Consider the following 16,889-nt stretch of genomic DNA (forward strand, 5'->3'; position numbering starts at 1 on the left):
CAACCACACATACATACGTTGTGCATTTAGATCCAAAGTACAAGTTAATTTTTCTACAAAATGAACTAGATGAAAGATCATTGTTAGAGTAACCCTCAGTTGCAAAATACATTTCATACACTTGTATATTCTTGTTGGCCAATGAAATAATATGCCCATTTGTATTCACCATTTGTCTGTCTCTCCCCCCCCCCCCCAATCACCAGTGTGTCCTGTTGCAGGTCTCATCACCAGCTTTTAAAATTCAGAACGGCAACAGTGATTACATCCCGAGCCTTAAGTGGGCCATAGACGGAGCGATTTTCTTTCCTGCAACTATGGGTTGACTGTCGATGGGGGAATCCCTCCCACTGAACCATTGTGTTCTCCTGGGGGGAGGGGAAGATATCCCCGCCAGGAGAACATCGATTACTGCTAGCGGTTGTAACAGCCGTTAGCAATAATTGCAAGTACAATCTGACAGCTGGGTTGTACCCATATTGATCAACTTAGGTACATACAGCCTGCCCATACATGGTTCGAATCTCAACCGGTCCCTGCTGAACCAGCTGATATACAAACTGTCTATGGCCAGCCTTATTATGCTCACTGATCCCATTGAATGAACTCAAAAAGTCCTAAGCATTTCTTGCAACACGAGTCAGGAGACCAGGGACTCTGCCCCTAATTTCTAATAAGTAGACCTGTCACACCCTGTTTACATTCGAGGGAGGAGGAGGAGGGAGGAGAGAGGAGAGAGGAGAGAGGAGGGAGGAGGGAGGAGGGAGGAGGGAGGAGGGAGGAGGGAGGAGGGAGGAGGAGAGGGAGAGTTCAGCCACATGAAGGGTAAAATGGGAGGTAGCATACAACATTTAAACAAGTCAAACCCATTTTATATTTATGGCCTATAGAATATTTAGATTTGTTTTCCTAAATTAAGCCTGCTCTTGATTTAAGCTTTCAGTTATCCTAACTAATCAATTATATGAATTGCAACTTTCTAATCAAATGTTCTAAACTGAAACACCCCTACCACCACAACTCAACTATTTGTTACCAGAAAGCCCATTACCACCTTTCTAGTGTGGTGCACTGAGACATTCATTATTAGGCAGCTAAAGCACACAAATTACAAATTAAATGCATATTGTATAAGAGAAAAAACACTTTATAGTAATTGCTAACAGGCAGATTATGGGTCTGTTTGAAGCATGACTGCCGCTGTCATCAAAGCCATGTCCCCCATACACAGACTGTTGATGAAATACCCATATTTACACAGGGGAGGATCTGAAGGGGGGCAGGTAACTGCTCCCATTTACCTACTGAGTAAAGTGTTAATGATGCCAAAGGGGAGGAAATGGAACCTATTCAAAAATTGTACATGTATGCTTTAATAGAGCAGAGCAGAATAATTTTTTTCACACTAGTAAATCTGCAATGTAAAAACACAAAGCCAAATAAAACCTGATTTTTGAAGCCTAAAATATGAATACAGATGTAAAAAAGGTTACTTAATGTTTTGGGGGAAAAGGACAAGGAATCTTTCAAACATGCAAAGCAATTTTTGGTTATCAGAGAATACAACATAACACAAAGTTTAGCAAAAAAAAAAATAAATAAATAAACCCCACGCCACAAGAACTGAAAGGTGTATATAGCCAGCGACTTCACTGGCCTGACAAGATGCTGGAGAATATTTCTGTAATAGGTTCATTTAAATATTTTCCTGCTGAGTAGTCTGCATAGCTCTGATATTATAAGGGCAAACACATATGAGAAAAGCAAAAAAGAAAAAAAAAAACAAAAAAATAGTGCCTGCGTGGGTTTTCTCCAGTTTCCTCCCACACTTCAAAAGACATGCTGGTAGGTTAATTGGATCCTGTCTAAATTGGCCCGTGTATGTTCAAATGTGAGTTTGGGAACTTGGACTGAGTGTGAGTGAATGTGTAAAATGGATGGCGCTATACAGGTACCTGAAATAAAGACTAAAACATTTCATTTAGGAATGTCGCATTACCTTTTCAGATTCTCCCCTTCGACTCTAATGCACCCTTTTGTGGTGCACCACAGCACATATTGTATAGTGCTGCTGTGTTGTGTGGAGCGCTGCATTAAACAAAAAAAAAAAGTGCACTTTTTCAGTGTTATTTACACCCAGTAAGGAAGTTGACCATGTTATCCGTGTGCTATCCAAAAATGTATTAAAGTTCACAATTTGCCCACACAAGCAACATTTTAGGTACTTCTGACTTGCCCAGAGGACAACTATTGATGACATCAAACCAGAACCACAGAAAAGTACATTTTTAAAACTAGATCCAGGCAGGCTCTGCATTTATATTATTTGGTTCAGTAAAATTTAGCAGCATGTCGAAATATATATATCTCCTAGAGAAAAATGTCTTCATTTTGTGAATGTAATCCAAGCTGTCTGCACCAAGTGGGAAAATGTAAGCTGTGGAATGTGTTTTTTTTTTTTGCACTGGCAATTTAGACAGTGCAGAACCTTCAGACTGCTTGAATCATACTTTGTGAAGAGAACACTTCATAAATTCCTCCCCCAAGTCCCAGCTGACTGCGTGTAAACAAGAGCCAAGAAGAACAAAAAGGAAGCAGCACAAGCGGGTCACTGAGCCAACCTGCACGTTCCACAGTGTGCTGTATATAACCTACAAGCAGCTGCCTTCCACAAGAATGGGATTATGGTGTTCTAATCTGGTTAAATAAAGCAAAGGTCAGCACTAAAAATCCAGTACACATCTCTACAGGAAATGACGTGCTCTACCTTATGGGGGAGGAGGGTAAGAACATAGCATATTGTACGCTCCTCAAATGTTCCAGATGTCAACAGACAGACATACTAGGCAATTGTGGCAAAACAAATAATAGTTATTACGCTAAGGGGTAAGTGAAATACATCCAGGCCTTGTACACATTCACATGGGCTTCAGTGAATACAGTAAGAATTTGCAAAAGGTTTGGGTACGCTTTTAGCAGCATTGTCATTAGAAAAAGGACCCTGTCACCAACTTTAAAAATGTTGCAGTTAAAACACAGAAAGAGGTTTGTTCAAGGAACCCCTAGCAACTAGGGTTGTCCTGTTACCACTTTAAGACCGAGTATAAAGTACCAATACCGATATTTTTTTAATGTCATGAGACAGTGGCACTAATATACAGCATTGATGCTGCGTGAACTGTGTCAGTTGTTTATTTTTAAAATAAAATAATTTTTTACAAATTTTTTTTACAATGCTTTTTTTGGGGTGGGTAGGGGGCGGTGTTTATTTTTACTTTTAAATATTTATTGATTACTGTTGGGTTGGGGGTGCACTTTGGTGAGATATACAGAGACCCCTGAATCTCCCCTTTGAGACAGAAAAAAAGGACAGAGGACACAGATTTCCAAGTCCTTTTCTCAGCAGCCTCAGCTGCACTGCAGATAAATGGACAGGAGACAGAGGCAGAGATCACTGACTCTGTGCATTCAGAAAAAGGAGCCGGTAAATGACAGATTTACCGGCTCCTTCCTCTGCTCTTCATCTTGACATTATCCGGAACAAAGGGGGGACTGAAGAAGCACATGGAGGGGGACTGAAGGAGGATATAGGGGACAGTTGGGGGTTATCAGTGGGGGCCGTTACAAGCACCGATCTCCCTGTATAGCTTCAATAATGCAGCTGAAAGCCATTGGGGGGGGGGGGGGGAAATTGGGTTGGAGGAGAAGAAGCTGCTGTCAGCTGCTTTATTTTTATTTATAGAAAGCTATACAGGGAGATCGTGCTCGTAACTGCCACCACCACCGCACTGATCACCCCTAACTGTCCAGGTATCGGATTAGGCATCAAAGCATTTGCAAATACTCTCGCAAATGCTTGGTATCGGCACTGATACTAGTATCGGTATTGATGCAACTCTACTAGCAACCTCTGGAGGAACCCCTGAGGCTCCACAAAAGACTAGTTGAGCAAGGCCATTATTAGCACTGAGTCCTCTAGTTCTCCAAACTGAGGCCCTTTGCTTTTATCCGACCCTTGGGGCACTATTCCATCCACTGACCCCAACAATGGGGCACAATGTCACCAATGATGGGGTACTATTCCTCCCAAAAAACAAAAACAGGTTACATTGTCATATTGACAACAACGGGGCACAATTCCTCCCAGCGGGAAACAATTCCTCTCACTGACACAAACGCTGGGATTATAGTTCATCCAATGGGGCACTATTTCTCAAATTAACACCAATGATAGGGCAGTGTTCCTCCCATGGAAACCAATGATGGGACACCAACAACGAGGCACTATTCCTCCCCCAATTCCAAAGATGGGGCATTGTTAACTCCCAGCGAAGGAGGACATTTTCTACTCCAAATTCCCACAGCCGGCCCAGTGTTGGCTGCATTTGTTTTCTTTAGACTTTTTTCCCCCTGTTTGAAATTGGTTCTAAAGCTTCAAGTTTTACCTTAATGCATTCTATGCATTGGGGTAAGAAAAAAACCTTCTGCTGCAGGAGCCCCCCCCATTCTGAGCCAATCCAGCGATGTGCACAAGAGCAGAGGCTCGCGCTGCTGTCTCCCTCCCCACTGGTCAGATTGATAGCGACGGTCAATGGCTCCTGCTGTCAATCAAATGTCGTGACGAGGAATCAGGGGGCGGGGCCAAGTTACCTGGTCTGTCAATAGACGCAAGCTGGAAGGCTCGGAGCGAGCACATACGGTTGTCCTCAGGGAAAGCGCCTTTCCCTAAGGGCACTCGCCGAAGAGGGGCCTGAAGCATCTGATGTGGACCTTAGAAAAAAGGAGGACTGCACAGAGCAAGTAAGTGTAACATGTTTGTTGTTTAGGGAAAAAAAAGAAAGTTTATAAATCACTTTAACCTCAGCGAGTGTTCTGGCCAGAATTTGGGTGCCTACACTGAGAATGAAGGAGGAGAATGAAGGAGGAGAATGAAGGAGGAGAATGAAGGAGGAGAATGAAGGAGGAGAATGAAGGAGGAGAATGAAGGAGGAGAATGAAGGAGGAGAATGAAGGAGGAGAATGAAGGAGGAGAATGAAGGAGGAGAGAATAATGTTAGAACTAAGAAATTTAGACACTAAGCTAATTGAAGCCAAATCCCAGCTCACACTTTATAAACAATTATAGCCTTGTTCCTTTTGGGATAAAAGGTTCAACATACATGACTACAGGCTTACCATTGTAAGCACCCATCACTGGTAAATGGTTTGTCTAAACCTCTGCTACATGAAAAAATAAAAAAAGCCTAACAAAAAAAAAAAAAAAAACGTAGGCGTCATCTACACGGGACATTGTTCAGCTATAAACGGGCGTCTAAAAAAAATGGTATGCCTCTAAACACAGCTTCTGAACGCATTTTTTTTTTTAGGTTCCAAAAAAAGCCTCTAAACGCAACTGCCTAGAAACGACTAATGACTTTGTGTAGATGTACTGATAAGATAACAGAGGAGAGTTCAGGAGCAGTTGAAAAAAAAAAAATGCTCAACTGCTCCTAAATGTCCGTTTACCAGCAGCGGTGTACATGAGGCCTAATACAGCTATTACATCTAAGGATTGATAAGCTGCAAAATAATAAAATGTTTTCCTTTTGGGTTTAATAGAATTTTACAGATTCTACATGAATAGCCAGAATAAAGAGTGCATTTTAGAAAGGCCTTTACACTGTATGTGAGGCAGAGTCTAAGATCAGGCGAATTCGGAGTTGTGCAATCATTTGAGGGATGAGCAAATCTCAAAAGAGCTGCCAAAATATCTCAGTCTGGATATGGTAGACTTGCATATATTTTATTCAGAAACACAAGCTCAGAGATAACTTTAGTGTTGCATTTCCTACAAACCAGCAGATGGGAAAAAAAAAAAAAAAAAAAAAAAACCTGCACACATTTCAGTTGCCGTTCTGAGCAACACCTCATAGCAGGAACAGTAGATCCCTTTTATAGAAAACAAGAATTGCACAGTAAGCAGTTTCCTATGTAGGATTTTTTGGGGTATTAGGCCTCTAAGGTCTCTTTTCTACTCTATAAAGCCTCCCTAATCAAAGCAGGCAGCAGTGATTAATCCTGTCAAGCGAGAGCCCAGGCACGTACTTTGCCTCTAAGCTAACCATGTGATCACATTTAAAGGGAAGGGAAAAAAAAAAAAAAAAAAAAAAAACAGGAAATGCTTTCAGGTGACAAGGCATGGTTACCTGCAATCTACATCACAAGCATACTTTGTTCATTATAGAACATAAGCATTACTTTCCATTTTGAGTTCTGGTAAAATGTAAGTAGTTGTTAGTTTTAGGTTAACTGATCAATAATTAAATCAATATACATATTACAAAAAAAGGCTTTCCAGTTAACATTTTTGTGTGACAATGTACTCTTAAAGTGGTAATTTTAACAGGACACTTCTGGCTATGGACACAAGATAACCATCCCTTTCCGCTGCCATTCGACGTTCATGAACCAAGCTGCCTATTGTGAGTCCTAACAACTTTAACATGGAGGCAGGCCTATGGAATTCAGATATTCATAAAGTAGGACATTTGCAGTCATTGCAAGAGCACATATGATGAGGATTAACATTTTCAGAAATGTCAACTCTCAATTTAATTTCACTACAGTTTTCCTTTAAGCTTGGTTCACAACTCTACGTGTGGCTGTGGGTGCCTGCAACCTGCAGTGAAAACCCACAGGACTGCCATTCATTCTGAATAGCACCCTTATGCATGAGGGGGGGGGGGGGGGGGGGGGGGACGCAGTGCGTGTACCAGAGGGAAAAAGCAGATGGTCAAAATGACCATGAAATTTCCCTGCGGGCTGCATTTTGAAAAGGGTGCATGCACCTTTTTCTGTGGGAAACGCAGTATCTGCACAAATGCACTTTTGTAGAGATTGGCAGATAGCCAAGTAAATCTGTATCTAGCCCAAGTGCACCTTAACTAAAATGGTCAAACACGGCTTACTAGGGTTCCAATTAACCAACCCCACCTACACAGAACCCATTCTGAACAATTTTCCATAAAGCCAGTTTTACACTGGTGATTTTGTAGCAGCTACAGACTTGCTCTCCTTAATTCTATTGTTTATAGAAAAAAAAATATATATATATGCAGTCACTGAGGTGTGTGTGTGTGTGTGTGAAATTCCAAGTGATTTATTTTCTAAATGTTTGGGACTGGCATCAAACTCACCAGCCTCAGTAGCCACTCATGTTATCCAATGCAGCTGCTGTTGATTATGGCACACCAACACATTGTAGCTGCATAAACACTGTAGCCATCTATATGGGGAGTTTGTGGGCACATCTTGAGAGGGAGAATCAAAAAAAAAAAAAATAAAAAAAAAAAAAAGTACAAAGATTGATTTGGTAATATATCAAAGTGAGAGAAAGATTCCTGATCCAGTAACGCCTCCAAAAACATGCTCGTTGACGCGTTTCACTAAATTAGCTGCATCAGGACAGATGATATGTAGGTGCTGGTGAACTTGTGGCTCAGGGTATGGGAGAACCTCACAAAACTAACAGACAACTGCATTATTGGGTAACTGTGTCCATATAGGGTGTTTGTATGAGGTCTATATTTTTTTTAATTATGCTGTAATAAAAATGTATACCTTTTTATTGATTCTACCCCTCATTATGTGCCCACAAAGTCCACCAATTTTTTGACCTCCTTTCCTAAACACCATATCTATGTTCATGCAGTCAACTGAGGAGACGGAGACAGAGACACGAGGAGACAGAGATAGATAGAGGCATGCATAGATAGATCTATTTATGCATGCCTCTATCTATCCATCTCCATTTGCCTGGCAGTAATGCCGATGTGTTGTTTTCAATGCTTCCCGAGGCACTGACCTGGAACAAGGCACTTATTTACAGCATGTGTTCTCCTGGTATTGCTACTTGACAGACCAGCAACACACTTTTTCTTTCATGAGAAGATTACTTCATGCTCCCGGGTTGGGAGGGGGGGCAACCCCGCCCCCCATCCCCAGGAGGACGATACCCCATCTAGGAAGTGGGCAGCGTGTCCGGTGAGCGGCAGCTTACTTCCTCCTCCTGTGGATCACAGCGGCTTCCGCCGTGCATCTCCCTCCTCCTAGGCATCCAATAGGATCACCTGTCCTTTCAGACAATCGGGAAACTGGTATCAGACCCGCGCTTCCCAATTGGCGGAGAGGCGATTCAGTGTTAGAAAACCGAATATTCATTTGCTTTTCTAACACACCTGGGTAGGCTCTGTGCGCAATGCTCGGCGCCACGAGCCCACCCTATTTTGAAGCTTATTAAAGCCTCTGGCTCTAATCAGGTGGTTACAAAAAAAAAAAAAAACCCACCACACACACACACACACACACACACACACACACACACGCACACACACACGCACACACACACACGCACACACACACACGCGCCCGATGCATGAATGGGGGCTACAGTCGAAGCTCAGTTTGAGTCTGGCTTTTAAAATACTTCATACAAAACGGAGTGCACCTCAAAATGTCTATTTACAGGGCTGCTGAATAAATCCAAGTCATGCAAAAAATCCAGTCTCCGGATGCTCAATCTTGAGATGACCATTGACCAGATTGTCCTTCATATGGGTGGGCAGCACGATACAATGGCAGCCAAACCCCAGCAGACCGATTATACATCTAAAACATCTACTATCCAACCAAGCACAAGTGTCTTCAGACACAGGAAGCGAGAGGAAATCCCTGCAAATTAAGGGAATTATTTGAGGTCCCCCTCTATTACTTTTCTGGGGACAATCCAAAAATTTGAATCTTCCTTTACTTTCAATAATGGTAAACAGGCAATAGAGGGTGAATCTGCCCAAAAGGGGCGCAGGCAGTAATAAAAACCGACAGGGGTTCTAATCCATCTCCACACTATCCAAAATAAAAAAATTTTGCCTTTATTTTAAATATATTTAAAGCCCAGTTTACACTCTTCTAGGATGTGAAATAACCCATACGTTCACTATAAAAACAGAATGAAAAATAGTGCAATAAAAAAGGTAAGAGTTCTTCACACAACTTCATTAGCTGCACGTGCTGTAAATTAGCCACCAACTGGTTTCCTATGCTGCGCATGCAATAAAAACTCCCAAAGATCTGCAAAACATTAGTCACAGTGGAGGTGGCTGTTGACAGGAACTCTTTATAAGGACTAACCTGTCAGGACAAAAATAAGGGAGCTTCCACAGCTGACATTTTAGATGGTACATCCTTTGGGGTTGCCATTCTTGCAGGTGCATTGATAGTTCAAATCAATGACCTGGAACAAGTATGTGGGTCCCTTTTAGATTGTAAGCTCTAATGAGCCGGGTCCTCTGACTCCTCCTGTATTGAATTGTGTTGTAACTGTACTGACTGCCCACATGTTGTAAAGCGCTGCGCAAACTGTTGGTGCTATATACATCCTGAATAATAATAATAATAAATATCATCCGTCCCTACAGGAGACATTTACACGCTTGTTCTAGGACAGCGCCTAACCATTTAGTTAAAGAGGGAGGGATAATGACGACAACACCAGAGCATGCACCTTTCCAGACAAGTTATCAATAGAAGCTGCCATATTTTTGATCCATTCAAATAAAATTATCTGAACAGAAAATCTTTAACCACTTCAATACCAGGCACTTAGACACCTTTCCGCCCAGGCCAATTTTCAGCTTTCAGCGCTGTCACAATTTGAATGACAATTGCGCGGTCATGCAACACTGTACCCAAACAGGTTTTTTATCATTTTGTTCCCACAAATAGAGCTTACTTTTGGTGGTATTTGATCACCTCTGGTTTTTATTTTTTGCGCAACAAATAAAAAAAAAAAAAAACAAGTTTTTCTTTGTTTCTGTTAAAAATGTTTGTAAATAAGTAAGTTTTCTTCTTCAATGACAGGCACTGATGGGCACCGATGAGGTGGCACTGGTATGCGGCACTGATGGGCACTTACGGGTGGCACCGATGACACTGATTGGTGGCACTGCTGGGCATCACTGAAATATAATGGTGCCAGTCAGTGCCCATTTGTGGGTACTGATTGGCACAGATCTGGCATAACTAGCACATGTGGATGGCCATGGGGTACATACCTGGCCATCCACATGTTGCCCGCTTCCCTGGTGGTCCTGGCGGCTTCCCTGGTGGTCTTGAGCGGGCATCCGAGAGGGGTCTGCGCTAATTGTGAGGAGAGCCGCCGATCTGCTCTCCTCTACTCGCGTCTGTCAGACGCGAGTGAGGAAAAGCCGATCAACAGCTTTTCCTATTGACATTGTGATCAGCCGTGATTGGACACGGCTGATCACGTGGTAAAGAGCCTCCGCCGGAGGCTCTTTACCAAGATCGGTGAAGCGGTGTGTCAGACTGACACACAGTTCCACCGATAGCCGCGATGCGCGCCCCCACGGGCGTGCTGCGGCATGTTATCCTGCTGGGCGTCATGACGCCCAGTCAGGATAACTGAACCACCGCCCAGCCGTCAATCTGCTATAGGCCAGGCGGGAAGTGGTTAACTAAATAGCTGCCTTTGATTCATGGACAGAAAAGCTAACCTATTGGACTTTAGCCCTGGTTTACACCCATGCAACTTGTAATGCGACTTGACATATCAAAGTCAAATGACATGGTGCACCCTATTTGCGGCAATGGAACCGTTCAGATCACTGCGACTCAAATCACAGCAACTTTGAAAAATGTTCCTGCACTGGTTCTGTGCGATTTCAGTGTGACTTACATTGACAGCTGTTAAATAAAGTTGCACAGATGTCAGAAAGCTGCACATGCAATCTCACTGAAAAATTGTGACTTTGCAGCTGCACTGGCGTGAGCCAGGGCTTACATAAAGAGAAGTGCAAGTCTTTAAAAAAAAAAAAAAAGTCAGCAGCTACAAATACTGTAGCTGCTCACTTATTAGGACACGTACCTATCCAGGGAGCCCGCAATGTCAGCCCCCCCCAGCCAATTCGGCAATCAGCTTTGGGTGTGTCCTCTATGTCCCAGAAGGCAGCGAGGGAAAAGGAGGAGGGCCCGGAAACGTCAAATGCCGTGCAGTGATCTTACCCGGAAGTGGGAGAGAGTACCTTCCAAACCAGGTACCCGCTCCCCCCCCCCAAAAAAAAAGGTGCCAAATGTAGCTTCCTTTTGGGTGGAGCTCCGCTTAAGTATAAAGCACAATGGCCTAAGCTGGCCATACACTAAGTGCCAGTTCACACTGGGACGACTTGTCAGGTGACCTAGCCGCCTGACAAGTAGCGCCCCGTTCTGTACAATGGAACCATTCTAATCAGAGAGACGCAAGTCGCTCAGACTTAGAAAAAGGTTTCTGTACGACTTTGGGGGCGACTTGCATTGACTTCTATACAGAAGTCGTTTTGCAAGTCGCCGCTCCTGTCATGTCCAGGTCGCCTGAGGCAGCCGCGCTGCAAGTCGTGCTGCCTCGGTGTGAATCGACACTTAGGATGTAGGCCAATTCAGACAAATTGGCTGTAACTGAACAGTAGGTGGCCCTGTCGTCTCGAAATGGAATGCTCAATTGACTTGGCGAAGGCATCATGCCAAAAGTGCCAAACTGCGCCTGTTCCAGGCAATGATCAGGCATTCTGACAGCCAGCGCTCTACAATAGACCAGCAGGGGGGGGCAGGCGGGGGAGGACTTGACAATCCATGCCATTTATGTGGATGGAGGAATCAGTTAGATTTCCTTTGTCCAGCCTGCACAAAAGAAATCTACTGGCATAGGACTAGCTTTAGTGGCAGGTACTTGTGCCTTGTAGTACTGGGGTCCTCATTCAGGATTATCTGCATGAAGTTTGTTTGGATTTCCTCCAGGTACTCCTGTTTCCTACCAATCTCCAAAAGACATGCTGGAAAGTTTAATAGTTCCGGTCTAACTTGGCCCTAGTACATACAGTATATTTATGCTAGTTTGTGTACATTATACTGGGCAGCTTTTGTTAGAACTCTCTCTAATTCAGGGCCCAAGGATTCCTTCTGTATTGAGCAGTATTGGAATTGTACTGCCCATCTTTATATTGTGAATCCCTGCACAAACTGTTAGTGCTATATAAATCCTGATAGAGAAATTTATAATATATATACACATGCAACATCATCAATAGACCATATGTAAAGCAATGCAGTGAAAAAAATAATGATTTACAGGCCTATGGCTGGAGAGCTGAAAAGTGACAGCTCAGCAAATCTCCGGTTTTCAGCAAGGACTTTGGCTCAGTTTACTGAATGAATCTGAGACCAGCTGGCACCACAAAGGAAGTAAAGTAGTATGTACTTTAGTAGCTATAGTTATGCTGCTCTTTAAAAAGATAGCACTTTGGCGCAGAACATAAAGCGATATTCAACTCAAAACTGGTCAGTCCACCAAGCGCTCACTTGCCACATAAGCAAGCCCTGGGAAGCAGAGCTGCCTTCCAAGCCTCATTGCTTAGATAACATTTCAGCTGCCAGAAACCACCGCAAAATATGAGAGTCTAGATTTCTCTCAAAATGCTGCAGTTTAGTGCTTTAAAGATAATAAATATGGAGTTTAATTAGCACTTTGAAGCATTTCTTGACATGTATGCTGGTTTCAAGCCTGGGTGAAATTCCAGAACACAGTAGAAAGAAAATCCACAGCAGACATGTAGCCATGGGAGGTGGGAAGATCATTAAAAGCCATTTAACCAGCTGCCCCCCACAAACCGGAGGGGGGGGGGGTAGAGAGAGACTTACAACGCAGCATTATGAGCCAGCCAGAGCTTTTATGGAAGCTTACTCAGCTTTCCTATACAGGTACGAGAAAAGTAGAACGCCCATGATATTACACACTAAAACCAAGCCCCTACTCAGCACATTTACACACAGCAAAGACAGGACTAATCTACATGGACACTAGGGGGTTACAATGTACCCAGATCTTTACTTCGTATGCATATCGCTGTAGGCAGATTAAACAGGCCTGTGTTCATACATAGCTTGAAATTCTAAGACTGTCGATTGGGGAGGAGTGAGAGAAGAAAAAAAAAAAAAAAAAAAAAGGAAGTTCTAATCAGTAGACAACAGCAATCCCAAATTAATGTAAATACCTTCCTATGCAGTTAGCTGGTTATAAAACTTAATTCAAAGGCTAGAAAGAGATGGGGGCTTTACACTGGTGTCTGGTTGGGAAGTTCCAGAAGTAGGGCCATATACTCTCTGGGGAGGGGCCAATATGGAGTCAGCGTCTCCTCAGCCGGGCCTAGTCATCTCTTGGGAAGGGACAATATGGGGTCTGTCTCCTCTACTATCTGGGCCATGTCTTCTCTGGGGAGGGGCCAATTTGGTGTCAGCGTCTCCTCAACTAGCTGGGTCTAGTCATCTCTTGGGAAGTGGCAATATGGAGTCACTGAGACCCTTTTTGAGGTTGTGCCATGTCATTTCTATGGAAGCTAAAATTTGGAGTCAAAGTAGGGCCAAGTTAACTCTGAAAAAAGGTACTCCGAGTCTGTGTCCTCTTTCCTAGTAGCACCATGTCATCTGTATGGAACGTTCAATACTGAGTCGGTGTCCCCTCTCCTAGTAGGACCATGTTGTCCCTAGCGAAGGGACAATAGAGAGCCAGTGTCCCCTCTCTTAGGAGGACCATTTCATGTCTATGAAAAGTACAATATGGAGTCAGCGTTCCCTCTTGTAGAAGGGCCAGGTCACCTCTGGGAGGACAATATGGAGTCAGTGTCCCCTCTCCTAGTAGGGCCATGTCACCTCCGCGAAGGGACAATATGGAGTCAGTGTCCCCTCTCCTAGTAGGGCCATGTCACCTCCAGCAAGGGAACAATATGGAGTCAGTGTCCCCTCTCCTAGTAGGGCCATGTCACCTCCAGCAAGGGAACAATATGGAGTCAGTGTCCCCTCTCCTAGTAGGGCCATGTCACCTCCGCGAAGAGACAATATGGAGTCAGTGTCCCCTCTCCTAGTAGGGCCATGTCACCTCCGGGAAGGGACAATACGGATTCAGTGTCCCCTCTCCTAGTAGGGTCATGTCACCCATAGGGAAGGGACAATACGGATTCAGTGTCCCCTCTCCTAGTAGGGCCATGTCACCTCCGGGAAGGGACAATATGGAGTCAGTGCCCCCTCTCCTAGTAGGGCCATGTCACCTCCGGGAAGGGACAATATGGAGTCAGTGTCCCCTCTCCTAGTAGGGCCATGTCACCTCCGGGAAGGGACAATATGGAGTCAGTGCCCCCTCTCCTAGTAGGGCCATGTCACCTCCGCGAAGAGACAATATGGAGTCAGTGTCCCCTCTCCTAGTAGGGCCATGTCACCTCCGCGAAGAGACAATATGGAGTCAGTGTCCCCTCTCCTAGTAGGGCCATGTCACCTCCGGGAAGGGACAATACGGATTCAGTGTCCCCTCTCCTAGTAGGGTCATGTCACCCATAGGGAAGGGACAATACGGATTCAGTGTCCCCTCTCCTAGTAGGGCCATGTCACCTCCGGGAAGGGACAATATGGAGTCAGTGCCCCCTCTCCTAGTAGGGCCATGTCACCTCCGGGAAGGGACAATATGGAGTCAGTGCCCCCTCTCCTAGTAGGGCCATGTCACCTCCGGGAAGGGACAATATGGAGTCAGTGTCCCCTCTCCTAGTAGGGCCATGTCACCTCCAGCAAGGGAACAATATGGAGTCAGTGTCCCCTCTCCTAGTAGGCCATGTCACCCATAGGGAAGAGACAATATGGAGTCAGCGTCTTTTAGTACAGCCATGGAAAGTACAATACAGAGTCAGTGTCCCCTAGTAGGGCTGTCCACTCCTAGAACAGCCATAGGGAAGGGACAATATGGAATCAGCGACTCCTAGTAGGACTGTCATCACTATGGAGAGTACAAGTGGAGTGAGTGTTTCCTCTCCTAGAACAGCCATGTCACCTCCATGGAAAGTACAATATGGAGTCAGTGTCTCCTCTCCATCATCTAAACAGCTGATTTACATGATTATTAAATGAAGAATCTGCCCAGAGATGAGAGAACTCATAGTCCCTGTATACCCTCTGATGAAGATCGGTCCTCCTTTGGTGACACCCAGACTTTTTGTAAGTTTCTATGAAATAATGCCCCAAGTGTCCCCAGGCTGTGGTGTGTAGGTGTGGGCAGTGTATGGAGTGCCCTGTGTTGGAGAGGGGTGGTGCAGTAGACGGTGGTGCAGGCAGTCCTGTGTACAGGCAGTGCGGAGGAGCTAGGAGACCAAGGACCAGCTGGATCACACCAGAGGGGCTTTCAGCACCTGCCAGCTCCTAGGACACCCCTGTCCCGTACAATGGGCTCTCCCCAGCTCCCACACACAGCCCATATCTGGAATAATCCACATCACACGACGAGGGGAGGAGGTGTCCCGGTTCTGATGGGTCAGTGCTTCCGAAGTTCGGACAGAGCCCAGAAGTGAGATTCCGGACACAGCCAATGACTCCTTTATCCAGGGGAGGACAGAGGGGGATGACATGGCTTCGGTGACATTCCTTCATACACAAACATCTGGCAACCCTAATAAAAGCCCGTATGGGGGAATTCCCTGGGGGGTGTCCCCCTCCCACCCACTCTCCTCCCTTACCTTAGTGTTCTGGTAGTTCTCCAAGGCTCTGACGGCGGTCTCAGTGAGTTTAACGTGAAGTACGGTGGTGTTGTCCTGTGTCCCCCTCCCGCAGGACAGCCCGTACCTCCCCTCCTCACTAAGAGCCGCCATCTTCCTCACTCACTCCCTCTTCCCCTCCCGACTCTTTGCTGAGCAGGGAGTTTTGTATCTCACAACCAAACCTGCTACTCAGGGCACGAAGCGAAGTCTGCGTCGCTGATTGGCTAACCGCTTAGCTCCGCCCCCTTCCCTCAGCTAGGTTTGCAGCGCACTGCCCGTAATGCAATCTCTTTATAGCAAGGGATGAGGGATTTTTTTTTTGTTTGTTTCGTTTCTGGCTGGACGTCATCAAGTCCAGGGGGTGGGCGTGGCCTGTCGTGACGTAGGGATCCAGAGAATCGTGCAGTCGGACAGTGACATCAGCGGGTGACGTAGGGTGGTCGCTGAGCGTAGGGACTCCGGTGTGTGTGTGTGTGTGTGTGTTGTGTGTGTCCCTAGTGGGGTCACTATACTAACAATGGCAGCCCGGGGGAGAGAAGTACTCCATATAGAGGCCTTGTATGTGGAGAGCTAGGAGGAGCGATGGTATATCATGGTAATGACCTTTGGAAGGCACACAGTCACCACAATGACGGCGGGGATAGTAATCATTAACCACACCGCACACGGCAACCACCTCGGCTCCACACAAACTCTCTCCTTCTTCTCCTTCTCCACACACCATACAATCTCTCCACACACACCATACAATCTCTCCTTCTTCTCCTTCTCCACACACCATACAATCTCTCCACACACACCATACAATCTCTCCTTCTTCTCCTTCTTCACACACCATACAATCTCTCCACACACACCATACAATCTCTCCACACACCATACAATCTCTACTTCTTCACACACACCATACAATCTTTCCTTCACACACATCATACAATCTCTCCACACACACCATACAATCTCTCCTTCTTCTCCTTCTCCACACACCATACAATCTCTCCACACACACCATACAATCTCTCCTTCTTCTCCTTCTTCACACACCATACAATCTCTCCACACACACCATACAATCTCTCCACACACCATACAATCTCTACTTCTTCACACACACCATACAATCTTTCCTTCACACACATCATACAATCTCTCCACACACACCATACAATCTCTACTTCTCCACACACACCATACAATCTCTACTTCTCCACACACACCATACAATCTCTACTTCTCCACACACACCATACAATCTCTACTTCTCCACACACACCATACAATCTCTACTTC

The 16,889-nt window shown here is 45.0% G+C and overlaps 1 protein-coding gene across 2 annotated transcripts in view; it reads right to left on the reverse strand.

Moving 5' to 3' along the window:
- The window catches only part of ELL2 (elongation factor for RNA polymerase II 2), a 79,750-nt gene extending 63,895 nt beyond the window's left edge, over nucleotides 1-15,855 (reverse strand). The window contains exon 1 of one of the 2 annotated variants that reach the window (XM_073624535.1): nucleotides 15,579-15,855. In XM_073624535.1, the coding sequence (XP_073480636.1) occupies nucleotides 15,579-15,710 (132 nt within the window). In that variant the 5' untranslated portion in view covers nucleotides 15,711-15,855. The remainder of the gene's footprint in view (nucleotides 1-15,578) is intronic. The other variant, XM_073624534.1, reaches the window with a different exon arrangement.
- Nucleotides 15,856-16,889: the final 1,034 nt, after the last annotated feature.

This window comes from Aquarana catesbeiana, linkage group LG01 (assembly GCF_042186555.1).
Source record: "Aquarana catesbeiana isolate 2022-GZ linkage group LG01, ASM4218655v1, whole genome shotgun sequence".
Classification (NCBI taxonomy): Eukaryota; Metazoa; Chordata; class Amphibia; order Anura; family Ranidae; genus Aquarana; species Aquarana catesbeiana.